Raw genomic sequence first — 27477 nt, 5'->3', positions numbered from 1 at the left:
CAAAACAACAAATTTCAAGACATATACCAGTGATATTAAACCTAATTCTGATTCTGAAAATGTTGGTGGTACCTTCCTGCCCATGTCTTTAGTATCTACAGAAATATTTAATTTTAACTCCATTCCCAAGAACAAAGCAGCTAGTAAAATGTTCCATTCTTCGGTCAGCTGTGGGCTGGGGTTGGATGGGTGAAGGTATGGATCACACTAAGACTGGTGTGAGGTGAGGTAGGAGTGGGGAGACAGCGAGACCCATAATGTCCCATCTCATCCCCAGGACTTCATCCAGAAACATTACGGGGAGAATCCAGATGATTTTGAGGATCAGATTTTTGACCTGATGGACCTGCGGCAGGTGAGCTCCTCTGATCCCAGCACCCCCTCCCTCTGACCACCACCCCTGCCCAACCCCACCCTCTGATCCCCAGCACCCCCTCACTCTGACCACCACCTCTGCCCAACCCCACCCTCTGATCCCCAGCACCCCCTCCCTCTGACCACCACCCCTGCCCAACCCCACCCTCTGATCCCCAGCACCCCCTCCCTCTGACCACCACCCCTGCCCAACCCCACCCTCTAACGCTTGGTACACGCCAGCGCACAATGCTATTTCTGATCCCTGGAACTCAACCCCACACAGACCATAAAACATAAGAGCAGAATTAGGCCATTTGGCCCATGGAGTCTGCTCTGTCATTCCATCATGACTGATTTATTATCCCTTTCAACCCTACTCTCCTGCATTCTCTCCGTAACTTTTGACAGCCTGATGAATCAAGAACCTATCAATCTCCACTTTAAATACACCCAATGACTTGGCCTCTACATCCATCTGTGGTAATGAATTCCACAGATTTACCACTCTCTGGCTAAAGAAATTAATCCTCACTTCCATTCTAAATGGACGTTCCTCTATCCTGAGGCTGTGTCCTCTGGTCCTAGACTCCCTCACTATGGGAAACATCCTCTCCACATTCACTCTAACTAGGCCTTTCAATATTTGATAGGTTTCAATGAGATCCCCCCCATTCATCTAAACCAACAGATGCCATCCCTCACTTCCCATCCTCCTCTGATCAATAAGGACATTCGGCCCATTGACTCTGTGCTGTCTGAACTGCAGTCCCATTCCCTACGTGTCTGCATCCTCCCCAGGCTCCTCGCCCCGTCCTCGTTGATGACTCTCCCCCCGCCATTAGCTCCACTGCCCTTGTTCATGACTCCTGATAAATCTGACTGGTGTGTGTGGTTTCAGGCGACGCGAACCCCAAGCCGGAGTGAAGCAGGTGTGGACTTACTGACCTCCTACTACTCCCAGCTCAGCCTGTTGGAAACCCGGTTCTTCCTCTCCAGTCGTCACCCTGGCCTCTTCTTCACCTGGTGAGTGGTGTCGGTCCCCTAAACCACCCCTAACCCCACCTCCCTCCCCGTTCCACCCCAGCTAACACCCTACCCAGACTCTTCCTCACCTGGTGCGTGGTGTCTGTCACCTAAACCACCCCTAACCCCACCTCCCTCCCCGTTCCACCCCGGCTAACACCCTGGTGTCTGCTCCCCTAAGCCACCTGTCCAGTCTCCAGTCTAACCAACACCTTCCCACCCTTAATCCCTCCCTTATACTCAGTCAGTGTTTGCCTGCAGATTCTCCCACCCACCCTCCCTCCCTCCCCCTCACTATATCTCCTTGCTCCTCCCTACACCTCTCTTCCTCCTCTCACCCACCCATAGCCAGGACTGAGGGTGCTGCCTTTGCAGGTACGACTCGCTGACAGGCCTGCCACTCTGCCAGCAACACCTCTCCCTGGAGAAGGCCAGCGTGCTCTTCAACATCGCTGCTCTTCACACGCAGATCGGGGCCCGCACCGACCGAACCTCCACGGCCGGCCTCCACTGTTCCGTCTCTGCCTTCCAGAGCGCCGCAGGTCAGTATCACCCCCCCCCCCCCAACGGGATCTCCTCACACCTAGCCCACCAGCCCCTGGTATCAACTCACTCTCCCACTGGGATCTCACCCACTTCCCTGTCTGTCTCTTCACCTCTGCCTTCTAGAGCACTGCAGATCAGTATCAACACTCTTCCTGGTTTCTCCTCAAACTCCCCACCTCCCCACTCCCTCTCCATCTTCCAGAGGGTCACAGGTCAGAATTCCTCCTGCCCCCCACCCCCCAAGGTGTGGGTCAGGAGGTCATGTTTAATTTAATTCTACATGTATATAATCAAATGAAAGAACTTCCTCCAGGGCCAAGGCACAAAACACATTACCCACAGCACACAGCAGAAACAGCACATATGGTTCTACATGAAAAACGTACCGTCACAAAGAAAAAAAGTAATCTAGCTCAAGTCCCTGAGTAGCATGAGTGTAGATTGTCCTGGCCCAGGTTACTCTGCCACCAAGCAAAAGTCGCAGAGGAGCAACGAGCGAGGGTGTTTGGGGTTGGCAGAAATGGATTCCTTGCCAGTCTGTGCCCCACGGTTCCAGGTCAGCTGGGGATGGGGAAACAGTCGGAGGAGCATGTGTGAAGGAGAGTTGGTAGGGCGAAGGCGCCAGTTTTGCTGTGGACAGTCAAAGATGGGGCATACTTTGGTTCGAGGGATCTTGACAAGGGTTTAAATGCTGCAGGGTAGGCATGGGCCAACGGAACAAAGGGTCTGTCTGTTTGTGGTTTGTGCTCATAGGGCCAGAAGGGATCTGCCCAGCTGAACAGGAGGGTGGGGGGTGGGGGTACAATAGAGGGTCCCATTGCAAGTCGGGCGGGGGGAACAGTTGGGCAGGTCAAAATTTCCCCACCCCCATGACCTCACTCTCACCCAAGCTGAAGTTCAGTTTATTGTGGTTCGACTGTACACATGTATACCACCAAATGAAACACCTTTCCTCTGGACCAAGGTGTACATCGCAGTACATATAACTCCTCACCTAGGAGTACTGAGATACACACACCCCCTCCCAACACCATGTCCTGACCCCCCCATCTCAACTCCCCCTCGTCAAACCTGCCCCCCCCCCGGAGTGACATGCTGTGCCGTTACAGGAGTGCTGCAGCTGCTGCAGGAGACGTACCCCCACACGCCGAGCTTCGACCTCAGCCCAGTCATGCTGAAGCTGCTGGTGCGCCTGATGCAGACCCAGGCTGAGGAATGCGCCTTCGAGGAGGCGCTACTGCCCGGCACTGCCAACCACTTCGACACCCTGCTGCGGTTGGCTCAGGACGCTGCGGCGGTGAGTCACTGGCAGGGAGCGGCGTACAGAGGCTGGGTCATGTGGGAGGGGATGCCATAGGTGTGGGATGTGGTGCTGAAGGAGTTCTGCAGTGAGGGATCTCTGAGGGTGAGGGATCTGCAGGTTGAAGTGAGGGGCATCCGGGACTGAGGGTCCTCTGCAGTCGCTCTGACTCCAGTCCCAGCCACAGTTGTCACACTAATCCGTCAGCCAGGCCCGGGCATGAGGGATCTCTGGGGTGGGTGGGGGGTGAGGGATGAGGGATCTCTGGGGTGGGGGTGAGGGGTGAGGGATCTCTGGGGTGGGGTGAGGGATCTCTGGGGTGAGCGATGAGGGATCTCTGGGGTGGAGGTGAGGAATGAGGGATCTCTGGGGTGAGGGATGAGTGATCTGTGGGGTGGGAGTGAGGGGTGAGGGATCTCTGAGTGATGAGGGATCTTGGGTGAAGATGAGGGATCTCTGGGATAAGGTAAGAGATGAGGGATCTCAGGGGTGGGGATGAGGGATCTCTGGGGTGAGGGTGAAGGATGAGGGATCTCTGGTGGGGGTGAGGGATGAGGGATCTCTGGGGTGGGGGTGAGAGTTGAGGGATCTCTGGGGTGAGAGATGAGGGATCTCTGAGGTGGGGGTGAGGGATGAGGGACCTCTGGGTTGGGGGTGTGGGATGAGGGATCTCTGGGGTGGGGTGAGGGATGGGGGATCTCTGGAATGGGGGTTGAGGGATGAGGGATCTTTGGGGTGGGGTGAGGGATGAGGGATCTCTGGGGTGGGGGGTTAGAGATGAGGGATCTCTGGGTGGGGGTGAGGGATGAGGGATCTCTGGGGTAAGGTAAGAGATGAGGGATCTCAGGGGTGGGGATGAGGGATCTCTGGGGTGAGGGTGAAGGATGAGGGATCTCTGGTGGGGGTGAGGGATGAGGGATCTCTGGGGTGGGGGGTGAGAGTTGAGGGATCTCTGGGGTGAGAGATGAGGGATCTCTGAGGTGGGGGTGAGGGATGAGGGACCTCTGGGTTGGGGGTGTGGGATGAGGGATCTCTGGGGTGGGGTGAGGGATGGGGGATCTCTGGAATGGGGGTTGAGGGATGAGGGATCTTTGGGGTGGGGTGAGGGATGAGGGATCTCTGGGGTGGGGGTTAGAGATGAGGGATCTCTGGGTGGGGGTGAGGGATGAGGGATCTCTGGGGTAAGGGTGAGGGATGAGAGATCTCGGGTGGGGGTGAGGGATGAGGGATCTCTGGGGTGAGGAATGAGGGATCTGGGGTGGGGGTGAAAGTTGAGGGATCTCTGGGGTGGGGGTGAGGTATCTCTGGGGTGAGGGGGATGGGGGATCTCAGGGGTGGGGGTGCGGGATGAGGGATCTTGGGTGGGGGGATGGGGGATCTCTGGGGTGGGGGTGAAGAATGAGGAATCTCTGGGTGGGGGTGAGGGATGAGGGATCTCTGGGGTGAGGGATGAGGGATCTCTGGGGTGGGAGTGAGAGTTGTGGGATCTCTGGGGTGGGGTGGGGGATGGGGGATCTCTGGGGTGGGGGTGAGGGATGAGGGATCTCTGGGACGAGGGATGAGAGATCTCTGGGGTGGAGGGTTGGGGATCTCGGGTGGGGGTGAGAGGTGAGAGATCGCTGGGGTGGGGGTGAGGGATGAGGGATCTCTGGGGTGGGGGTGAGAGATGAGGGATCTTGGGTGGGGGGTGAGGGATGAGGGATCTCTGGGGTGAGGGATGAGGGATCTCTGGGGTGGGGGGATGGGGGATCTCGGGTGGTGGTGAGGGATGAGGGATCTCTGGGAGGGATGGGGGATCTCTGGGGTGAGGGATGAGGGATCTCTGGGGTGGGGGTTGGGAGATCTCTGGGGTGGGGGTGAGGGATGAGGGATCTCTGGGGTGGGGGTGAGGGATGAGGGATCTCTGGGGTGAGGGATGAGAAATCTCTGGGGTGGGGGGTTGGGAGATCTCTGGGGTGGGGGTGAGAGATGAGGGATCTCTGAGGGGGGTGGTGATCTCTGGCTGGGGGTGAGGGATGAGGGATCTCTGGGGTGGGGGTTGGGAGATCTCTGGGGTGGGGGTGAGGGGTGAGAGATCTCTGGGGTGGGGGTTGGGAGATCTCTGGGGTGGGGGTGAGGGATGAAGGATCTCTGGGGTGAGGGTGAAAGTTGAGGGATCTCTGGGGTGGGGGTTGGGAGATCTCTGGGGTGGGGGTGAGGGGTGAGAGATCTCTGGGGTGGGGGTTGGGAGATCTCTGGGGTGGGGGTGAGGGATGAAGGATCTCTGGGGTGAGGGATGAGGGATCTCTGGGGTGGGGGTTGGGAGATCTCTGGGGTGGGGGTGAGGGGTGAGAGATCTCTGGGGTGGGGGTGAGGGATCTCTGGGGTGGGAGTTGGGAGATCTCTGGGGTGGGGGTGAGGGATGAGGGATCTCTGGGAGGGATGGGGGATCTCTGGGGTGGGGGTGAGGGATCTCTGGGGTGGGGGGTGAGAGATCTCTGAGGTGAGGGATGAGGGATCTCTGGGAGGGATGGGGGATCTCTGGGGTGAGGGATGAGGGATCTCTGGGGTGGGGGTTGGGAGATCTCTGGGGTGGGGGTGAGGGATGAGGGATCTCTGGGAGGGATGGGGGATCTCTGGGGTGAGGGATGAGGGATCTCTGGGGTGGGGGGTTGGGAGATCTCTGGGGTGGGGGTGAGGGGTGAGAGATCTCTGGGGTGAGGGATGAGGGATCTCTGGGAGGGATGGGGGATCTCTGGGAGGGATGAGGGATCTCTGGGGTGGGGGTTGGGAGATCTCTGGGGTGGGGGTGAGGGGTGAGAGATCTCTGGGGTGGGGGTGAGGGATCTCTGGGGTGGGGGTTGGGAGATCTCTGGGGTGGGGGTGAGGGGTGAGAGATCTCTGGGGTGGGGGTGAGGGATCTCTGGGGTGGGGGTTGGGAGATCTCTGGGGTGGGGGTGAGGGATCTCTGGGGTGGGGGTTGGGAGATCTCTGGGGTGGGGGTGAGGGGTGAGAGATCTCTGGGAGGGATGGGGGATCTCTGGGGTGAGGGATGAGGGATCTCTGGGAGGGATGGGGGATCTCTGGGAGGGATGAGGGATCTCTGGGGTGGGGGGTTGGGAGATCTCTGGGGTGGGGGTGAGAGTTGAGGGATCTCTGGGGTGAGGGATGAGGGATCTCTGGGAGGGATGAGGGATCTCTGGGGTGGGGGTTGGGAGATCTCTGGGGTGGGGGTGAGGGGTGAGAGATCTCTGGAGTGGGGGTGAGGGGATCTCTGGGGTGGGGGTTGGGAGATCTCTGGGGTGGGGGTGAGGGGTGAGAGATCTCTGGGAGGGATGGGGGATCTCTGGGGTGAGGGATGAGGGATCTCTGGGAGGGATGGGGGATCTCTGGGAGGGATGAGGGATCTCTGGGGTGGGGGGTTGGGAGATCTCTGGGGTGGGGGTGAGAGTTGAGGGATCTCTGGGGTGAGGGATGAGGGATCTCTGGGAGGGATGAGGGATCTCTGGGGTGAGGGATGAGGGATCTCTGGGAGGGATGGGGGATCTCTGGGAGGGATGAGGGATCTCTGGGGTGGGGGGTTGGGAGATCTCTGGGGTGGGGGTGAGAGTTGAGGGATCTCTGGGGTGAGGGATGAGGGATCTCTGGGAGGGATGAGGGATCTCTGGGGTGAGGGATGAGGGATCTCTGGGGTGGGGGTTGGGAGATCTCTGGGGTGGGGGTGAGGGATCTCTGGGGTGGGGGTTGGGAGATCTCTGGGGTGGGGGTGAGGGGTGAGAGATCTCTGCAGTTGCCCTGACCCCGGTTCCTGCCACAATTGTCACACTTGTACACGCTGGTGAACCAGTGTGTCAGCCAGGCCCCGGGTGTGAGGGATCTCTGGGGTGGGGGGTGAGGGATGAGGGATCTCTGGGGTGGGGGTGAGGGATGAGGGATCTCTGGGGTGAGGGATGAGAAATCTCTGGGGTGGGGGGATGAGGGAACACCAGTGTGAGGGGTGAAGCATCCCTGGTGTGAGGGGGGAGGGTGAGGGATCTCTGCAATTGCACTGACCTCAGTTTCTGCGCTGCAGTTGTCGGACTCGTACACGCTGGTGAATCAGTGTGTCCGCCAGCCTCCAGTGGCAGAGCACGTCCCTGCGGCCTGGTGCCACACGGTCCAGGTGAAACTGCAGCACTACTGCGCACTGGCACATTACCTAGTCTCCATCGCATTACTGGACCATCAGCGTGAGTACGAGGGCCATGATCACGGGGAGGGGTGTCTTCATGGCAACAGTATGCCAGCATTGAGGAAAGGCTGATGATACATTGGGTCGGTCACCAGGGTGAACGGGTCAGATCTGTAGGGGGGTCGGTGACTGTGGTGTGGGGAGGGGATTGATCTGTAGGGTCGGTGACTGTGGTGTGGGGAGGGGATTGATCTGTAGGGTCGGTGACTGTGGCTTGGGGAGGGGATTGATCTGTACGGGGGGTCGGTGACTGTGGTGTGGGGAGGGTATTGATCTGTAGGGGTCAGTGACTGTGGTATGGGGAGGGGATTGATCTGTAGGGGTCGGTGACTGGTGTGGGGAGGGGATTGATCTGTAGGGTCGGTGACTGTGGTGTGGGGAGGGGATTGATCTGTAGGGGGGTCGGTGACTGTGGTGTGGGGAGGGGATTGATCTGTAGGGGTCGGTGACTGTGGTGTGAGGAGGGGATTGATCTGTAGGGTCGGTGACTGTGGTGTGGGGAGGGGATTGATCTGTAGGGGGGTCGGTGACTGTGGTGTGGGGAGGGGATTGATCTGTAGGGGTCGGTGAGTGTGGCTTGGGGAGGGGATTGATCTGTAGGGGTCGGTGACTGTGGTGTGGGGAGGGGATTGATCTGTAGGGGTCGGTGACTGTGATGTGGGGAGGGGATTGATCTGTAGGGGTCGGTGACTGTGGTGTGGGGAGGGGATTGATCTGTGAGGGGATTGATGACTGTGGCGTGGGGAGGGTTGGTCACCAGGGTGTGGGTCAGATCTGTAGGGGGGTCGATGTCTGTGGTGTGGGGAGGGGATTGATCTGTAGGGGTCGGTGACTGTGGTGTGGGGAGGGGATTGATCTGCAGGGTCGGTGACTGTGGCTTGGGGAGGGGGGAGCAGTGACTGTAGTGTGGGGGTGATTGCAGTGTTGAGGGCAGTTTGCTCAACCTGAGGGATGTTTTGGTAGTGACAATAAGACCTCGGAGGAAAATTAGGCCTTTCAGATGTCGTCTTTTCTGCCATTTCTTCATGGCTTGGCCAACCCCTCTCAATTCCATTTTCCTGCCTTCCCTCTGTAGCCTTTCACACCCTGATTAATCAAGAACCTGTCAATCTCTGCTTTAAGTGTACAGTACCCAATGTCTTGGCTTCCACAGCCATTCATGGCAATGAATTCCACAGATTCACCACGCTGTGGCTGAAGAAATTCCACCCCTTCTCTGTTCTAATGGGACATCCCTTTACTCTGAGAAAACATCCTCTCTCTATCCACTCTATCAAGACCTTGCAATATTAAATAGGTTTCAATGAGATCCTCCCTCATTCTTCTAAATTCCAGTGAGTCCAGGCCCAGAGCTATCAAATGCTTCTCATACATTCATGCTCTCAGCACCGAAATCATTCATGTGAACCTCCTCTGGACCCTTTCCAATGCCAACACATCTGAGGTACGGGTTAGTCACGAAGGCAGGGGAAGGATGTGTCGGTGATGGGGACAAGTGATTGCAGAGTGGGCTTGCTTGCTGGAGTGAGGGGGAACCAGAATGGGTGTCAGGACACTCAGTGTCTACTGTCCCTGTTGCAGTGAGCCCCAGCGATGACACTGACCAGCAGGAGAAGGTGCTGACTGACCTCTACCAGCAGATGCCTGAGGGACTGACCCCTCTCACCGTCCTCCGGTCCAAAGAGCAACGGCAACGGCTCGGTAAGGCTAGTGCCCAGGCCACATGTCAACATGTCATGCATCTGGTCAGGATTCGTGTTTGATCTAGTGCTGGGGGCAGGAGTTGATGGCAGTGGGGTGTCAGACATTCCTGAACTCTCAGTTCTCCCATTGGGGGAACTCGTGCTAAACTCCTTCCACAGCAAGAACATCTTTCCTCAGATATGGAGACAGAAACTGCACACAGTACAGACAGTGTAGCTCCGCAAGGCTGTGCTGTTGCAGAAAGACATCCCTCCTCCTCTGCCCAAATCCTTGTGCTTTGAATAATGTGCAAATTGCCTTTTTAATCATTAGGATGCTTTCCTTCAGTGGGTGCATAAGAACCGATTTTCCAATTACCTTGCAGATAAAGAAGCTGCCTTCCTGTTATTGACACCAGAGTTAGGCTGTCACTCATCCACTACACCGCCAGGTATTTGCCCAGTACTTTGTCCTGTCCAAATCACACTGGAGTCTTCCTGCATCCTCTCCAAGGCTCTGCTCTCGTCACCGATAATAAAAGAAAATAACAGGACACACACACACGCACACAAACCCAGAGACGCACAGACACATGCGCACAGACCCAGAGACGCACAGACACGCAGACATGGATACACAGACACACATGCACAGAAACATAAACATGCATGCAGACACGGACACACACAGATACACAGACGCGCACAGAAACACAGACACACGCAGACACAGGCACACAGAGACAGATACACAGACACACACGTACAAACATGCACAGAGACGCACAGAAATGCAGACACGCATGCAGACATGGACACAGAGACAGATACACAGACATAGACACACTCAACCACATTTTATTTTCCACGTGCACTGGGAGAACAGCACGGCCCCCTGTTACCCACACTGTTCTAAAGTCTGAAGCGAAAACTGCTATTTTTATACAGAATTGGCTTCTCAGTTGGAGATATTGACCATTTGGTAAATTTCACAATTCCTTTGTTCATTCATCCCTCCCTACTGATCTCCATCCCGGCACTTATCCCTGAAAGTGGCCAACATGCTTCACCTGCCCATTCAGCTGCTCCCTCACCTCCCTGCAGGGCCCTGAGGAGTTCACCTGCAACACTCCACCTGTGAATCTACTGCGATCAGCTATTGTATCTGATGCTCCTGATGTGGCTTTCGCTACATTAGTGAGGCCGGTTGTAAATTTGGGGACTGCTTCGTCAAGCACCTCACTTCATCTGTCAGAAGTGGAACTTCCTGGTAGCCCAATATTTTAATTCCAGTTCCCATTCCAGTTCTGACATGTTGGTCCATGTTCTCTTGTGCACAAGGTGGAGAAGCAATACCTTTTGGTTTAAAAAAAAGTCCTTCCCTGCCTCCTTTTGTCTATTCCCCACTCTGGCCTCTTCTTCCTGACTGCCTATCACCTTCACCCCCTCCCCCTTTGGTGCCCCCACCCCCACTTCCCTTCCTGGTATGGTCCACCACTCTCCTCACCAATCAGATTCCTTCCGCTCCAGCCCTTTATCTTTCCCACCCACCTGGCTTCGCCTACCACCTTCTAGCTAGCCTCATTCCCCTCCCTTTTTATTCTGGTGTTTTCCCCTTCCTTTCTGGCCGCGACGAAGGGCCTCGGCTCGAAAGATCAACTGTTTACTCATTTCCAGGGATGCTGCCTGAACTGCTGAGTTCCTCTAGGACTTTGTGTATGTTGATTTGGTAAATTGTGTACGTTTTAATTTCTTACTTGCAAAATCAATCACTATTCACAATACAGGTGTTATAGAGTCAATAGAAAGTACAAGCTGACAACCAATAATAGAACATAGAATAGTACAGCACAGTACAGGCCCTTCGGCCCACAATGTTGTGCCAACCCTCAGACCCTGCCTCCCATATAACCCCCCACCTTAAATTCCTCCATATACCTGTCTAGTAATCTCTTAAACTTCACTAGTGTATCTGCCTCCACCACTGACTCAGGCAGTGCATTCCACGCACCAACCACTCTCTGAGTAAAAAACCTTCCTCTAATATCCCCCTTGAACTTCCCACCCCTTACCTTAAAGCCATGTCCTCTTGTATTGAGCAGTGGTGCCCTGGGGAAGAGGCGCTGGCTATCCACTCTATCTATTCCTCTTATTATCTTGTACACCTCTATCATGTCTCCTCTCATTCTCCCTCTCTCCAAAGAGTAAAGCCCTAGCTCCCTTAATCTCTGATCATAATGCATACTTTCTAAACCAGGCAGCATCCTGGTAAATCTCCTCTGTACCCTTTCCAATGCTTCCACATCCTTCCTATAGTGAGGCAACCAGAACTGGACACAGTGCTCCAAGTGTGGCCTAACCAGAGTTTTATAGAGCTGCATCATTACATCGTGACTCTTATGATGCAGCTCTATAAAACTCTGGTAAAGTTAGTAAGGCAATTGTCCTTTAATTGGTGTGTGTGCTTTGAATCGTTTATTTCTTCGCCAGACCCCTGGTGTGCAAAGGGAAGCTCTGCTCTTCAAAGACCTTTCTTGCCTGGGCTGTCTGCGATCTATCCTTGCCTTACCACAACTTCCACAAGCCTCGGTCTGACCACCCCCCATCACTGTGCTTATTGATCCACCTGGCTGAATGTTTCCTTCTGTCCACAGGTAAAGCCCATCTGCGGTCATCAATCATGGGGTACGAGGAGGCTCTGAGGGTTCAGGGTCTGTGCAAAACTCTGAGGAAGATGGACATCATCCAGGAGATTCTCAGAGTATCCCACAAACGTTCTCTCACCAAGTACGCCGAACTCGAGCAGGAGGATGACTTTGACATGATGGAGGCTCCCAATATAATTGGTACGGCTCTCTGTATAAAGCTCAGGGTCACCACGGATTATGCCATCTGAGTTTAGCAGGACGGATCATGAGGGGACATGAAGGAGATGTACTAGTCTGCACTAGTGGGACAGTCTTGAATAGCCGGACGTGGTTACATGGTTGTTAAAACTGAGGTGTGTACAAACCACTTCTGGTGGAGAGTGAGGGCTGAGGCCGGAGTTCTCGATCGTAGGGACTAGATCAGTTGGAGCAGCACGATTGTGTAACGCTACTACAGTGCCAGTGGCGCAGATCCCATTCCTGCCACTGCTTGTAAGGAGTTTGTACGTTCTCCCCGTGCCCGCCTCGGTTTCCTCCCGCAGTCCAAAGATGCACAGGTAGATGAATTGGTCCATGGATGTAACTGGGTGGTGTGGGATGTTACCGTGCTCTCTCTCGAAATAAATAAAAGTTTGAAGGGTCGAGGAACTGAAGGCAATAGAGAATGGACACAGGAGACGAGGCCTGGCACAGATCATCCTGAATAGAGGGGCAATCTCAAAGGGCTGAATGGCTTGCTGCTAGTTCCCATGTCACTGCCACCCTCCCTCACTCTGACCCCAGCCTGGTTGTCAGTCCCTGTCTCAATGTTTACACCCTACAGGCAGAAGCAGGCAGCAGACTGAGATGGTGAAGCCACTGTTGTCCAATGTGAAAGTGGTTGACTTCTTCCAAAAGCTGGTACGTAAACTGTGTTGTTACATAACATCCTATCTTTAATATTCAATATAGAACAGTACAGGCCCTTTGGTCCAAGATGTTCTGTTAACCTTTTAACTTACTCTAAGATCAATCTAACCCTTCCCTCCATTGTTCTGTTATCCATGTGTCATTAAGAGTCTCTTAAATGTCCCTAGTGTATCTGCCTCTATCACCACTTTCTGTGTAACATCTTACCTCTATCGTCTCCCCATACTTTCCTCCAATCTCCCCAAAATTAATGCCTGCCTGGTGTTAGCCATTTTTCAACCTGGGGAAAAGTCTCAGTCAATCTACGCCTCTTACACAGTGCTGGAACCTCTGAAGGCCACCCTGTCATGTGCCTGTGTTGTCACGTTGACCATTCTTTTGTTCCACAGATACTGAGTTCCTCTAGTAGTTTTCACCCCAATTCAGGACCCTTACTTGTTCCTTTCCGTACCTGCCTTGAAACCTGTGACAATTCCACTAGCACCTCATTTCACTGACAGAGATGGGGTCAAGCTGGACACCCTCACTCACCCATTAGCACAGCAAGGTTCCACAAACTTCTGCACACTACTGTTGTATTACTGCTGCCTCCCTGCCAGGTTGAACCTGCCTGGCCGTAGCAATCATTCCACGGTCAAAGTCATTTAGAGTCATGGAAAAGTACAGCTCAGAAACATGCCCTTTGGCCCATCTAGTCCATACCGAAACCACGTAATCTGCCAATTCCCATCGACCTGCACCAGTACCATAGCCCTCCATACCCCTGCCATCCCTGTACCTGTCCAAACTTCGCTTCAGTGTTGAAATCGAGTCCACATGCACCACTTGCGCAGGCAGCTCATTCCACAGTCTCACAGCCCTGTGAGTGAAGAAGTTTCCCCTTCACCTTTCCACTTTTCACCTTCACCCTTACCCTTAACCCATGACCTCTGGTTGTAGTCCCACCCAACCTCAGTGGAAAAAGCCTGTTTGCATTTACCCTATCGATACCCCTCACAATTTTGTATACCTCCCCTCAATCTTCTACATTCCAAGGAATAAAGTTCTAACCTTTTCAATCTTTGCTTATAACTCAGGTCCTCCAGACCGGGCAACATCCTTGTAAATTTTCTCTGAACTCTTTCAACCTCATTTACATCTTTCCTGTAGGTAGGTGACCAAAACTACACACAATACTCCAAATTAGGCCTCACCAATGTCCAATACAACTTCAACATAACATTCCATCTCCTATACTCAATACATTGATGTACGAAGGCCAATGTGCCAAAAGCTTTCTTTATAACTCTATCTACCTATGACGCCACTTTCAATGAATTATGGACCTGTATTCCCAGATCCCTTTGTTCTACCACACTGCTCAGTGCCCTACCGTTCACTGTGTAAGACCTACACTGGTTGGTCCTACTCAAAGTGCGACACCTCGCACTTGCCTGCATTAAATTCCGTTTGCCATTTTTCAGCCCATTTTCCAGCTGATCCAGATCCCTTTGCAAGCCATGATAGCCTTGCTCACTGTCCACTACACCCCACACCTTGATGTCATCTGCAAATTTGCTGATCCAATTTACCACATTATCATCCAGATCATTGATATAGATGACAAACAATGGACCCAGCACCGATCCCTGTGGCACTCCACTGGTCACAGGCTTCCAGTCAGAGAGGTGACCATCTACTACCACCCTCCCACAAAGCCAAAGTATAATGCAATTTACTACCTCAGCTTGAATGCCAAGTGACGGACCCTTCTTGACCTGCCTCCCATGTGGGACCTTGTCAAATGCCTTACTAAAGTCCATGCAGACAACATGTACTGCCTTCATCCATTTTCCTGGTAGCTTCCTTGAAAAACTCTACAAGATTGGTTAGACGTGACCCACCACACACAAAGCCATGCTGACTATCCTGAATCTGTCCATGTCTGTCCAAATACTTATATACCTGGTCCCTTAGAATGCCTTGCATAAACTTTCCCACTACTGATGTTAGGTTCACCAGCCTATAAATTTCTGGTTTATTTTTTCAACAGTGGGACAACATTGGCTATCCTCTAATCCTCTGGTACCTCACCTGTCGCTAAGGACAATTTAACTATCTCTGCTAGGGCCCTGGCAGTTTCTGCACTTGCCTCCCACAGAGTCCGAGGAAACATCTTGTCAGGCTCTGGGGATTGTGATCCACCCTGATTTGCCTCAAGACAACAAGAACCTCCTCCTCTGTAGTCTGGAGAGGGTTCATGAAGTTGATGCCACCTTGCCTCACTTCTATAGACTCTGTCCGTCTCCTGAGTAAATTTCTCCTCCATTCTGATGTTTGGTGTGAACAACTTCAAACTGAAGTGGTTCCGTGTCTCATACTCCGTTACCATGTCTGCAATTCTCTCTGGCAGGGCCCACCAACTCTCTTCTCGGCCAAGCAGCAGTGGACAGCCCCTCGCAAGATCCACCTGAAGCCGGGAGATTGGGAACAGGGATTCAGGCTGCAGGGTGAGGCGGGGGTGCTTGTGACAGGAATGGACCCCAATAGTGCAGTCGCGGTGAGTAATCTCCCTCTCTCTGAACACTCAGTCAGAGTTGTATAGAAACTCTCCATCACTTAGGAGCCCCATTACCCAGACCCAGGACACGCCCTCTTCTCATTGCTACCATCAGGGAGGTACAGGAGCCTGAAGACACACACTCAACATTTCATGGCAGCTTCTCCACTGTCTTCAGATTTCTAAATGGACAATGAACCCATAAACAAGACCTCACTTATTTTTTTCTTTCTTCTTCTTTTGCTCTCTTTTTGCACTTATTTAACTTATTTTTTAATATATACTTATTGTAATTTATAGTATTTTTATTATTATATACTGCTGCCACAAAACAATAAATTTCACAACATATGCCAGTGATATTAAACCCAATTCTGATTCAGAAAATGGCCGCGAGGTGAGCAGATATAACCCAGTTGTTCCAATCTAAGGCAGGCTGTAGGGAGAGCTGTCTGTGTACTGGGTAACAGTCAGCACTATGGTATTGGGAACAGTCTGCACTAGGTGCTGGGGATTTTTCTGTTTACATGAGGCACGAGTGACAGTGACTGCTCCCACATCCCCCACCCCCAGCATATGCAAATGGACAAGACTGTAGTTTGAGGTCTAGTGACTGGTTCATGCTGTTGGTGAGTCTGGAGTTCAGATCTTCATCCATGGTCCTCATTCGTCAATGGGCACCATGGTAGTGCAGTGGTTAGTGCAAGTGCTTTAAGAGGTCGAGTCATTTGAGTTTGTAGTTCAATTCCTGCATCCTCCGTGAGAAAGTTCATATGTACTTGTGTGTCTAACCATTTCCTCCGAGTGCTCCAGTTTCCTCCCACGGTCCACAGACATACCGGTTAGTAGGTTGATGGGTCATTGTAAATTGTCCTGTGATTTGGTTAAGGTCAAATCGGTGAGTTGCAGGGTGGTGCGGCTCAGTGGGTTGGAAGTGCCTGTTCCACACCGTATCCCTGCATAAATAAATAAACTTTGAATGAATGAAACCCCAAATTAGGAACTGTTCCTGAAGAATCAGTCAATAAATTAAATAGTTAATGAAACACAGAAAAGTTAAATCACTACGGCCATTTCCCACTCCGTCACAGGAGCAAGTCTCACCTCCATGATACCTGTCAAAAATTCTCACTGCCTTAGTAAAGCAGCCAATGTACTCAAAAACCCTCTTCTCCACTCGGCCAAAGAGCATGCACCAGCACCTGTTCCACACTGTAACTCGAATCAAACAAGCGATCAGCGAGTTCTGGGTCAGTACTAAAAATCAAAGCCGGACGGTTGATTGGAAATCCAGAAGTCAGACCTGATGGTTGGAGACCCGGGTTTGTAAGTCACAAATCTTTGCGAGATTTTGAGTGAGTGAGTGAGTGAGTGAGTGTGTGTGTGTGTGTGTGTGTGTGTGTGTGTGTGTGTGTGTGTGTGTGTGTGCGCGCGCGCATGCGCACGAGGAATAGGGTTTGTTCTACTGGGGAAGGATGGTGTGTGAGTGAGGAACAGGGTTTGTTCTACTGGGGAAGGATGGTGAGTGAGTCTGTGAGGAACAGGGTTTGTTCTACTGGGGAAGGATGGTGTGTGAGTGAGGAACAGGGTTTGTTCTACTGGGGAAGGATGGTGAGTGAGTCTGTGAGGAACAGGGTTTGTTCTGCTGGGGAAGGATGGTGTGTGAGTGAGGAACAGGGTTTGTTCTACTGGGGAAGGATGGTGTGTGAGTGAGGAACAGGGTTTGTTCTACTGGGGAAGGATGGTGAGTGAGTGTGTGAGGAACAGGGTTTGTTCTACTGGGGAAGGATGGTGTGTGAGTGTGTGAGGAACAGGGTTTGTTCTACTGGGGAAGGATGGTGAGTGAGTGTGTGAGGAACAGGGTTTGTTCTACTGGGGAAGGATGGTGAGTGTGTGAGTGAGGAACAGGGTTTGTTCTACTGGGGAAGGATGGTGAGTGTGTGAGGAACAGGGTTTGTTCTACTGGGCAAGGATGGTGAGTGAGTGTGTGAGGAACAGGGTTTGTTCTGGGGAAGGATGGTGTGTCAGTGTGTGAGGAACAGGATTTGTTCTACTGGGGAAGGATGGTGTGTGAGTGAGGAACAGGGTTTGTTCTACTGGGGAAGGATGGTGTGTGAGTGTGTGAGGAACAGGGTTTGTTCTACTGGGGAAGGATGGTGTGTGAGTGAGGAACAGGGTTTGTTCTACTGGGGAAGGATGGTGTGTGAGTGTGTGAGGAACAGGGTTTGTTCTACTGGGGAAGGATGGTGTGTGAGTGTGTGAGGAACAGGGTTTGTTCTACTGGGGAAGGATGGTGAGTGAGTGTGTGAGGAACAGGGTTTGTTCTACTGGGGAAGGATGGTGAGTGAGTGAGGAACAGGATTTGTTCTACTGGGGAAGGATGGTGAGTGTGTGAGGAACAGGGTTTGTTCTACTGGGGAAGGATGGTGTGTGAGTGAGGAACAGGGTTTGTTCTACTGGGGAAGGATGGTGTGTGAGTGTGTGAGGAACAGGGTTTGTTCTACTGGGGAAGGATGGTGAGTGAGTGTGTGAGGAACAGGGTTTGTTCTACTGGGGAAGGATGGTGTGTGAGTGAGGAACAGGGTTTGTTCTACTGGGGAAGGATAGTGTGTGAGTGAGGAACAGGGTTTGTTCTACTGGGGAAGGATGGTGTGTCAGTGTGTGAGGAACAGGGTTTGTTCTACTGGGGAAGGATGGTGTGTGAGTGTGTGAGGAACAGGGTTTGTTCTACTGGGGAAGGATAGTGTGCTGGTGAAGTGAGGAACAGGGTTTGTTCTACTGGGGAAGGATGGTGTGTCAGTGTGTGAGGAACAGGGTTTGTTCTACTGGGGAAGGATGGTGAGTGAGTGAGGAACAGGGTTTGTTCTACTGGGGAAGGATGGTGAGTGAGTGTGTGAGGAACAGGGTTTGTTCTACTGGGGAAGGATGGTGAGTGAGTGTGTGAGGAACAGGGTTTGTTCTGGGGAAGGATGGTGAGTGAGTGTGTGAGGAACAGGGTTTGTTCTACTGGGGAAGGATGGTGTGTGAGTGAGGAACAGGGTTTGTTCTACTGGGGAAGGATAGTGTGTGAGTGAGGAATAGGGTTTGTTCTACTGGGGAAGGATGGTGAGTGTGTGAGGAACAGGGTTTGTTCTACTGGGGAAGGATGGTGTGTGAGTGTGTGAGGAACAGGGTTTGTTCTACTGGGGAAGGATGGTGAGTGAGTGTGTGAGGAACAGGGTTTGTTCTACTGGGGAAGGATGGTGAGTGAGTGTGTGAGGAACAGGGTTTGTTCTGGGGAAGGATGGTGTGTGAGTGAGGAACAGGGTTTGTTCTACTGGGGAAGGATGGTGTGTGAGTGTGTGAGGAACAGGGTTTGTTCTACTGGGGAAGGATGGTGTGTGAGTGTGTGAGGAACAGGGTTTGTTCTACTGGGGAAGGATGGTGAGTGTGTGAGGAACAGGGTTTGTTCTACTGGGGAAGGATGGTGTGTGAGTGTGTGAGGAACAGGGTTTGTTCTACTGGGGAAGGATGGTGAGTGAGTGAGTGAGGAACAGGGTTTGTTCTACTGGGGAAGGATGGTGAGTGAGTGTGTGAGGAACAGGGTTTGTTCTACTGGGGAAGGATGGTGTGTGAGTGTGTGAGGAACAGGGTTTGTTCTACTGGGGAAGGATGGTGTGTGAGTGAGGAACAGGGTTTGTTCTACTGGGGAAGGATGGTGAGTGAGTGTGTGAGGAACAGGGTTTGTTCTGGGGAAGGATGGTGTGTCAGTGAGTGAGGAACAGGGTTTGTTCTACTGGGGAAGGATGGTGAGTGAGTGTGTGAGGAACAGGGTTTGTTCTACTGGGGAAGGATGGTGAGTGAGTGAGTGAGGAACAGGATTTGTTCTACTGGGGAAGGATGGTGTGTGAGTGAGGAACAGGGTTTGTTCTACTGGGGAAGGATAGTGTGCTGGTGAAGGGAGGAACAGGGTTTGTTCTGCTGTTATGACTGTTGGTTGTTGTGTTCTGTGAACGTCGTGGGCATGCTGTGTTAGTGCTGGAATGTGTGGTGCGTGCCTCAGTGCAGATGTGACAGTTAAATGGCTCTGTATCTGAATGTCTCCCACTCTCTGCAGGCTCTGGGTCTGAAGGATGGAGATGTCATTGTGAGGGTGGCAGGAACAGACTGTAAGTGGAGCTCGGTGAGCAAGGTGCTGGAGATGCTGAGAGGAATGCCTGATGATGGACTGGACATCGAGGTGGTCAGTCCCCAGGTGCTGGAGCCCGCACAGATGGTGAGTCCGTGTGGCTGGGGGAGGTGGGTTTTGGCTCCAATCCCCTGAGGCAGGCCACAGAAGCAGGAGACTAGAAATCCAGTCTGGATTTGCCAGTCAGACCCTGCCCCGGAAAAGTTGATTGACAGGGGCAAGGGGCTAGGTGATCGCTGGTACTTCCAAAGGCTGGCTTACTCTTTGTGTAAGAGTTGAGGTTCTGGGGTTGGGAGGCATCCTCATGGGTGGCACAAGAAAACAGTTCGGCCTGGTTTACCCTTCACTGGTCCAATGGCACAACTAATGCCGCTCAGTCCCTCCCTCCCATTGATCTAGCCTAACGCAGAACACTACAGCACAGGAACAATATTGTGCCAAACCAATTAAATTAGTAACCAAATGGCTAACTAAACTCATCCCCTCTGCCTACATATTGTCAATGTTTTTCCTCCCCTTCCCTCTTCTTTTATTCTCCACTCTGGCCTCTTCCCTCTTCCTCACACCTGCCTATCACCGCCCCCTGGTGCCCCTCCTCCTTCCCTTTCTCCCATGATCGATTCTCCTCTCCTATCAGATACCTTCTCCAGCCTTTTACCTTTCCCACCACCTGGCTTCACCTATCACCATAGCTTGTACTTCTTCCCCTCCTCCTACCTTATTATTTTGGTGTCTCCTCCCCACACCTTCCTTTCCAGCCCGTGAAGCCTGAAAGATCAACTGTTTATTCGTTTCCATTCATGCTGCCTGAGCTGCTGTGTTCCTCCACCATTCTGTATGTGTTGTCCATATCCTTCCATTTTCCTTACATTCATGTGTCTATCTAAACTTCTGTGAAAAGTCCCTAAATATATCTGCTTTACCACCATCCCAGACAGTCCATTCCAGGCAACCGTCACTCTGTCTGGGAAACAAACTTGCCCTCACATCTCCTTTGAAATTACCCCTCTCTACTTAAATGCATGCCCTCTGGTATTAGACATTTCAACCCTGGGAATATGCTAACATCATCACCTGCAGTGACCTGTGCCCTTTGAACACTGTTTCCTCTAAACTGCATGGGTGAGCGGCTGCGCAGTAACTGAAATGCTCCCACGCATGTAGCCTTGGTGTCGTGCAGCTGGAATTTTCTTTTCTATGATATTTTATTAAAGTGCTCTGCAGTTTTCAAGCTGTGTAAAATTTTCCTGCTGAGGGCAATGGTTGGTCTGCACAGCTGCTTAAAATGAAATGAGAGGGAACCGTGTCCTCGAGGCCTGATCTCAATGGGGGAGGGTACTGAGTATCAGATGGTGGATCTGTGGACAGGGGTGGAGCAGACAGTGCCCTGTGTAGGTGTGCTCCCTTTACACAAGATCAGATAAGCCTCAGCAAACATTTTCCTCGCAGTGAGGAGCTTCCCACTTCCTCTCTGCACCTAACTGCAGATTTCAGCAAATATCCCAACCCCTTTCCTGCTGAGATCCAGCAGGAACTATAGTACAGACCAGCACTGAGTTACTAAATTATATTCAAGACTTCTGTAAAGAACATAAAAAATAGGAGCAGGAGTAGGCCATCCGGCCCATTGAGCCTGCCCCGCCATTCAATAAGATAAACACAAAATAATCTGCAGATGCTGGGGTCAAAGCAACACTCACAACACGCTGGAGGAACTCAGCAGGTCGGGCAGCATCCGTGGAAACGATGAGTCGACGTTTCCACTGATGCTGCCCGACCTGCTGAGTTCCTCCAGCGTGCCCTGAGTGTTTCATTCAATAAGATCATGGCTGATCTGTCCGTAAACTCAGCTCCATCTACCTGCCTTTTCCCCATAATCCTTAATTCCCTTACTATGTAAAAACCTATCTAACTGTATCTTAAATATATTTAGTGAAGAAGCCTCAACTGCTTCCCAGGGCAGAGAATTCCACAGATTCACCACTCTCTGGGAAAAACAGTTACTCCTCATCTCTGTCCTAAATCTTCTCCCCTGAATCTTGAGGCAATGTCCCCTAGTTCTAGTCTCACCTACCAATGGAAACAACTTTCCTACTTCTATCTTATCTATCCCTTTCAAAATGTTGTATGTTTCTATAAGATCCCCTCTCATTCTTCTGAACTCCAGAGAGTATAGTCCCAGATGACTCAATCTCTCCTCATAGGTTAACCCTTTTGTCTCTGGAATCAACCTGGTGAACCTCGTCTGCAGCGCCTCCAAAGCCAGTATATCCTTCCTCAAGTATGGAGACCAGAACTGCACACAGTACTCCAGGTGCGGCCTCACCAGTACCCTGTATAGTTGCAGCATGACCTCCCTGCTCTTGAATTCAATCCCTCTAGCAATGAAGGCCAACATTCCGAAAAAGTCGGGGACAAGGAAGAAAAAGATAACAAAGTTGTTTGCTCCATTAGGGATAAACAGAGAGTAAGAGGTGGAGAGTTTCTTAAACGCATCTATTTTAATGCTAGGAGCATTGTAAGAAAGGTGGATGAGCTTAGAGCATGGATTGATACCTAGAAATATGATGTAGCTATTAGTGAAACGTGGTTGCAGGAGGGGTGTGATTGGCAACTAAATATTCCTGGATTTCGTTGCTTCAGGTGTGATAGAATAGGAGGGGCAAGAGGGAGAGGCGTTGCATTGCTTGTCAGAGAAAATATTACAGTGGTGCTCTGGCAGGATAGATTAGAGGACTCGTCTAGGGAGGCCATTTGGGTGGAATTGAGGAATGGGAAAGGTATAGTAACGCTTATAGGGATGTATTATAGACCATCTAACGGGGAGCGAGAATTGGAGGAGCAAATTTGTAAGGAGATAGCAGATATTTGTAGTAAGCACAAGGTTGTGATTGTGCGAAATTTTAATTTTCTACACATAGACTGGGAAACTCATTCTGTAAAAGGGCTGGATGGTTTGGAGTTTGTAAAATGTGTGCAAGATAGTTTTTTGCAGCAATACATAGAGGTACCAACTAGAGAAGGGGCAGTGTTGGATCTCCTGTTAGGGAATGAGATAGGTCAGGTGACGGAGGTAGGTGTTGGGGAGCACTTCAGGTCTAGTGATCACAATACCATTAGTTTCAGTATAATTATGGAGAAGGATAGGACTGGACCCAGGGTTGAGATTTTTCTATATATTGGCGAGACCCGACACAGACTGGGAGACCGCTTTGCTGAACACCTACGCTCTGTCCACCAGAGAAAGCAGGATCTCCCAGTGGCCACACATTTTAATTCCACATCCCATTCCCATTCTGACATGTCTATACACGGCCTCCTCTACTGTAAAGATGAAGCCACACTCAGGTTGGAGGAACAACACCTTATATTCCGTCTGGGTAGCCTCCAACCTGATGGCATGAACATTGACTTCTCTAACTTCCGTTAATGACCCACCTCCCCCTTGTACCCTATCCATTATTTATTTTTATACACACATTCTTTCTCTCTCTCTCCTTTTTCTCCGTCGCTCTGACTATACCCCTTGCCCATCCTCTGGGTTCCCCCCCCCCACTTTTTCCTTCTCCCTGGGCCTCCTGTCCCATGATCCTTTCATATCCCCTTTGCCAATCACCTGTCCAGCTCGTGGCTCCATCCCTCCCCCTCCTGTCTTCTCCTGTCATTTTGGATCTCCCCCTCCCCCTCCCACTTTCAAATCTCTTACTAACTCTTCCTTCAGTTAGTCCTGACGAAGGGTCTCGGCCTGAAACGTCGACTGTACCTCTTCCTAGAGATGCTGCCTGGCCTGCTGCATTCACCAGCAACTTTGATGTGTGTTGCTTGAATTTCCAGCATCTGCAGAATTCCTTTTGTTTGCGTTTTTAAAGAAGATATGAGGTTGCTTTGGCAAGTAAGGTGAAAATAAATCCAAAGGGTTTCTACAGTTATATTAATAGCAAAAGGACAGTGAGGGATAAAATTGGTCCCTTAGAGAATCAGAGTGGACGGCTATGTGCGGAGCCAAAAGAGATGGGGGAGATTTTGAACAATTTCTTTTCTTCAGTATTCACATATTGAATTGTGTAAGGTAAGGGAAACAAGTAGGGTAGTTATGGAAACTATGATGATTAAAGAAGAGGAAGTACTGGCGCTTTTAAGGAACATAAAAGTGGATAAGTCTCCGGGTCCTGACAGGATATTCCCTAGGACCTTGAGGGAAGTTAGTGTGGAAATAGCAGGGGCTCTGACAGAAATATTTCAAATGTCATTAGAAACGGGGATGGTGCCGGAGGATTGGCGTATTGCTCATGTTGTTCCATTGTTTAAAAAGGGTTCTAAGAGTAAATCTAGCAATTATCGGCCTGTGAATTTGACGTCAGTGGTGGGTAAATTGATGGAAAGTATTCTTAGAGATGGTATATATAATTATCTGGATAGACAGGGTCTGATTAGGAACAGTCAACATGGATTTGTGCATGGAAGGTCATGTTTGACAAATCTTATTGAATTTTTTGAAGAGGTTACTAGGAAAGTTGACAAGGGTAAAGCGGTGGATGTTGTCTATATGGACTTCAGTTTGGCCTTTGACAAGGTTCCACACAGAAGGTTAGTTAGGAAGGTTCAATTGTTAGGTATTAATATAGAAGTAGTAAAATGGATTCAGCAGTGGCTGGATGGGAGACGCCAGAGAGTAGTGGTGGATAACTGTTTGTCAGTTTGGAGGACAGTGTGTAGTGGTGTGCCTCAGGGATCTGTACGGGGTCCAATGTTGTTTGTCATAGATATTAATGATCTAGATGATGAGATGGTAAATTGGAGGAGTAAGTATGCAGATAATACTAAGATAGGTGGAGTTGTGGATAATGAAGTAGATTTTCAAAGCTTGCAGAGAGATTTAGGCTAGTTAGAAGAGTGGGCTGAAAGATGGCAGATGGAGGTTAATGCTGATAAATGTGAGGAGCTACGTTTTGGTAGGACTAATCAAAATAGGACATACATGGTAAATGGTAGGGCATTGAAGAATGCAATAGAACGGGGGATCTAGGAATAATGGTACATAGTTCCCTGAAGATGGAATCTCATGTGGATAGGGTGGTGAAGAAAGCTTTTGGTATGTTGGCCTCTATAACTCAGAGCATTGAGTAAGGAGTTGGGATGTAATATTGAAATTGTACAAGGCATTGGTAAGGCCAAATTTGGAATATTGTGTACAGTTCTGGTCGCCGAATTATAGGAAAAATGTCAACAAAATTCAGAGAGTACATAGATTTACTAGAATGTTACCTGGGTTTCATCTCCTAAGTTACAGAGAAAGGTTGAACAAGTTGGGTCTTTATTCTTTGGAACGTAGGAGGTTGAGGGGGGAACTTGATAGAGGTGTTTAAAATTATGAGGGGGATAGGCTTTTTCCATTGAGAGTGGGGGAGATTCAAACAAGAGGACACGATTTGAGAGTTAAAGGGCAAAAGTTTAGGGGTAACATGAGAGGGAACTTCTTTACTCAGAGAGTGGTAGCTGTGTGGAACGAGCTTCCAGCAGAAGTGGTTGAGGCAGGTTCGATGTTGTCATTTAAAGTGAAATTGGACAGCTATATGGACAGGAAAGGAATGGAGGGTTATGGGCTGAGTGCAGGTTGGTGGGACTAGGTGAGAGTAAGAGTTCGGCACGGACTAAAAGGGCCGAGATGGCCTGTTTCCGTGCTGTAATTGTTATATGGTTATTCTATTTGCCTTCTTAATAACCTGTTGTACCTGCAAGCCAACCCTTTGTGATTCATGCACAAGCACTCCCAAGTCCCTCTGCACAACAGCATGCTGCAATCTTTCACCGTTTAAATAATAATCTGCTCTTCTATTATTCCTTCCAAAGTGGATGATCTCGCATTTACCAACGTTGTATTCCATCTGCCAGACCTTGGCCCACTCACTTAACCTACCTATATCCCTCTGCAGACTCTCTACATCCTCTGTACAATTTGCTTTTCCACTCAGTTTAGTGTCATCAGTAAATCTTCTTCACAGTCAGTCCCCTCTTCCAAATCATCAATGTAAATGGTAAACAGCTGCGGGCCCAGCACCGACCCCTGCGGCACCCCACTCACCACTGACTGCCAGCCGGAGAAACACCCATTTATACCAACTCTCTGCCTTCTATTGGTTAACCAATCCACTATCCATGTCAGTACACTTCCTCCCCTACACCTGGGTTCACATCTCCCCTACAGCTTGAGCTCCTTCCCTCCATAACCTTCTTATTTTGGCTTCTGTCCCTTTCCTTTCCAGTCCCGATGAAGGGTCTCAGCCCAAATTGTTGACTGTTTACTCCCCATAGATGCTGCCTGACCTGCTGCTTTTCGTGTTGCTTGGTATTTGTTTTGTGTTGCTCAGTATTTCCATAATCTTCAGAATCTTTTGTGTTTATGTTGTTGAGCACCTGGACCCTTCCTGGGGTTTAGCCAGTGGGGCTGGTTTAGCAGGTCCATGATCTCACACACAGATGGTGTTTTCACATGTCTTGATGTGTTTTGGTTGATATTTGATTGCAGCCCAAGTGTGCCACATTCAGCAGTGGGTTGTCCAAAGCCTACTCCCTGTCCTGCTGGGCCCTTGATGAGGGGAAGAACAGTGAAAACAAGAAAGTCTCAAAGAAGCTGTCATTTCTGAGCTGGGGGAGCAAGAACAGAAAGAAGGCTTCGAGCACGGTCCACCTTCACTTGGCCATGGACACTGGATTCAAGTCTTTCTCTGGAGGCAATCTCCCCAATGAAAGCTCCCTTTTCTGACTGACCGTCCATCATCACGACTTGGTGCAGAGACACTCGTCGCCTGATCCAGCTCTCACCCAACCAACAGTCATAACCTGAACAACTCTTGAATCGTGAGTTTGGTGACTCAGTCACCTCTGAGCCTCTCTCACGGGATGTCTGACATTCAGATGTGTGTGCGGCCCCCAGGTATTTCTCCTTGGCCTCACTCCACAACACATGGTTTTACAGTTCACGTCTGAAGGTATGGGAGCAGAATTAGGCCATTCAGCCCACTGAGTCTGCTCTGCTCATCATGACTGATATATCATCCCTCTCAACCCCATTCCCCTGCCTTCTCTCCATAACCTTTCGAGCCCTGACTAATCAAGAAGCTGTTGAGAACAGGTGCCATGCAGTCTCCATTGGCTTGGTTCGGCTGCTGTTTGAGCATGGTGGGCTTCCCCACCTTGTCTGGGGAACCGGTGAGAACAGAGGCGGGGTCAATGTATGGTGCCTACATGAAACTCTCCTCACAATCTGTGGCTATTAATGGCCAGATTTGGGTCGAGTGGAAACCAGCTCGTCTCTATACACTTAGATGATCGATGTCTACAGCGTAGATTTAAAATATTACTGTTTGATACTCAAATGGAAATTGTCTTAATTTAACAAATAGACTAGAAATAAGAAAATCCTATAACTAGAGAATGATTTTTATAAATGAAGCAACTTTATATGGCAAGTTTTATTTTTCCAGTATAAATCATTCACCGGGGTTTGCGTGGGTGCGGCTGTAAATGAAGTCTTTCTGCTGTTCATGCTTTGCTATTTACAATTCCTCAATCCCCATGTTTGTGATGAGCACTTTACATTCTCCCAGTCCTGCACCTGACATGAGAAACTGGAACCAAAGTTCACTGATGCCAACCCGAGATCAAAATAGAGCCCTCTGACCCTTAGGTGTTAAGACAAAGGAGCAGAATTAGGTCATTTGGCCCATCCTGTCTGCTCCACCATTTTATTATCTCTTTCAATCCCATTCTCCTGCCTTCTCCCTGTGAGCTTTGACACTCTGACTAATCAGCAACTCATCAATCTCTGCTTTGAGTATACTCAATAACTTGGCCTCCTCAGCCTTCTGTAGCACAGGTGACCCTTGACCACAAGGCGATGTCTGTTTGAGTGATGTCCCTTTCTCATTCTAAGAGAGAATAGAACCCTCGCCTGCCTACAAACAGGTGATTTGTTACCACTGGAGCTGCTTAAAACAATGTAGTCGCCCTTCTGTGATTATCTGTAATGTGTTTCTATTTGTGCAGGAATTAAAAGCACATGTAAATCTGCCTGTGTCTCATGTTTATTGAACCA

At 50.6% G+C, this 27477-nt stretch overlaps 1 protein-coding gene across 1 annotated transcript in view; it reads left to right on the top strand.

Annotated features, from left to right (window-relative positions):
- Positions 1-27452, top strand: part of rhpn2 (rhophilin, Rho GTPase binding protein 2) — a 62176-nt gene extending 34724 nt beyond the window's left edge. Inside the window, exons 5-15 of the mRNA XM_072280015.1 lie at positions 278-355; positions 1256-1380; positions 1756-1922; positions 3036-3223; positions 7278-7434; positions 9018-9137; positions 11773-11964; positions 12590-12666; positions 15068-15214; positions 19311-19469; positions 25909-27452. Coding sequence (XP_072136116.1) covers positions 278-355; positions 1256-1380; positions 1756-1922; positions 3036-3223; positions 7278-7434; positions 9018-9137; positions 11773-11964; positions 12590-12666; positions 15068-15214; positions 19311-19469; positions 25909-26145 — 1647 coding nt within the window. The 3' untranslated portion in view covers positions 26146-27452. The remainder of the gene's footprint in view (positions 1-277; positions 356-1255; positions 1381-1755; positions 1923-3035; positions 3224-7277; positions 7435-9017; positions 9138-11772; positions 11965-12589; positions 12667-15067; positions 15215-19310; positions 19470-25908) is intronic.
- The last annotated feature ends 25 nt before the right edge of the window (positions 27453-27477 follow it).

Source organism: Mobula birostris, chromosome 15 (genome assembly GCF_030028105.1).
Source record: "Mobula birostris isolate sMobBir1 chromosome 15, sMobBir1.hap1, whole genome shotgun sequence".
NCBI classification, from domain to species: Eukaryota; Metazoa; Chordata; class Chondrichthyes; order Myliobatiformes; family Myliobatidae; genus Mobula; species Mobula birostris.
This window is presented reverse-complemented; position numbering and strand designations above follow the sequence as displayed.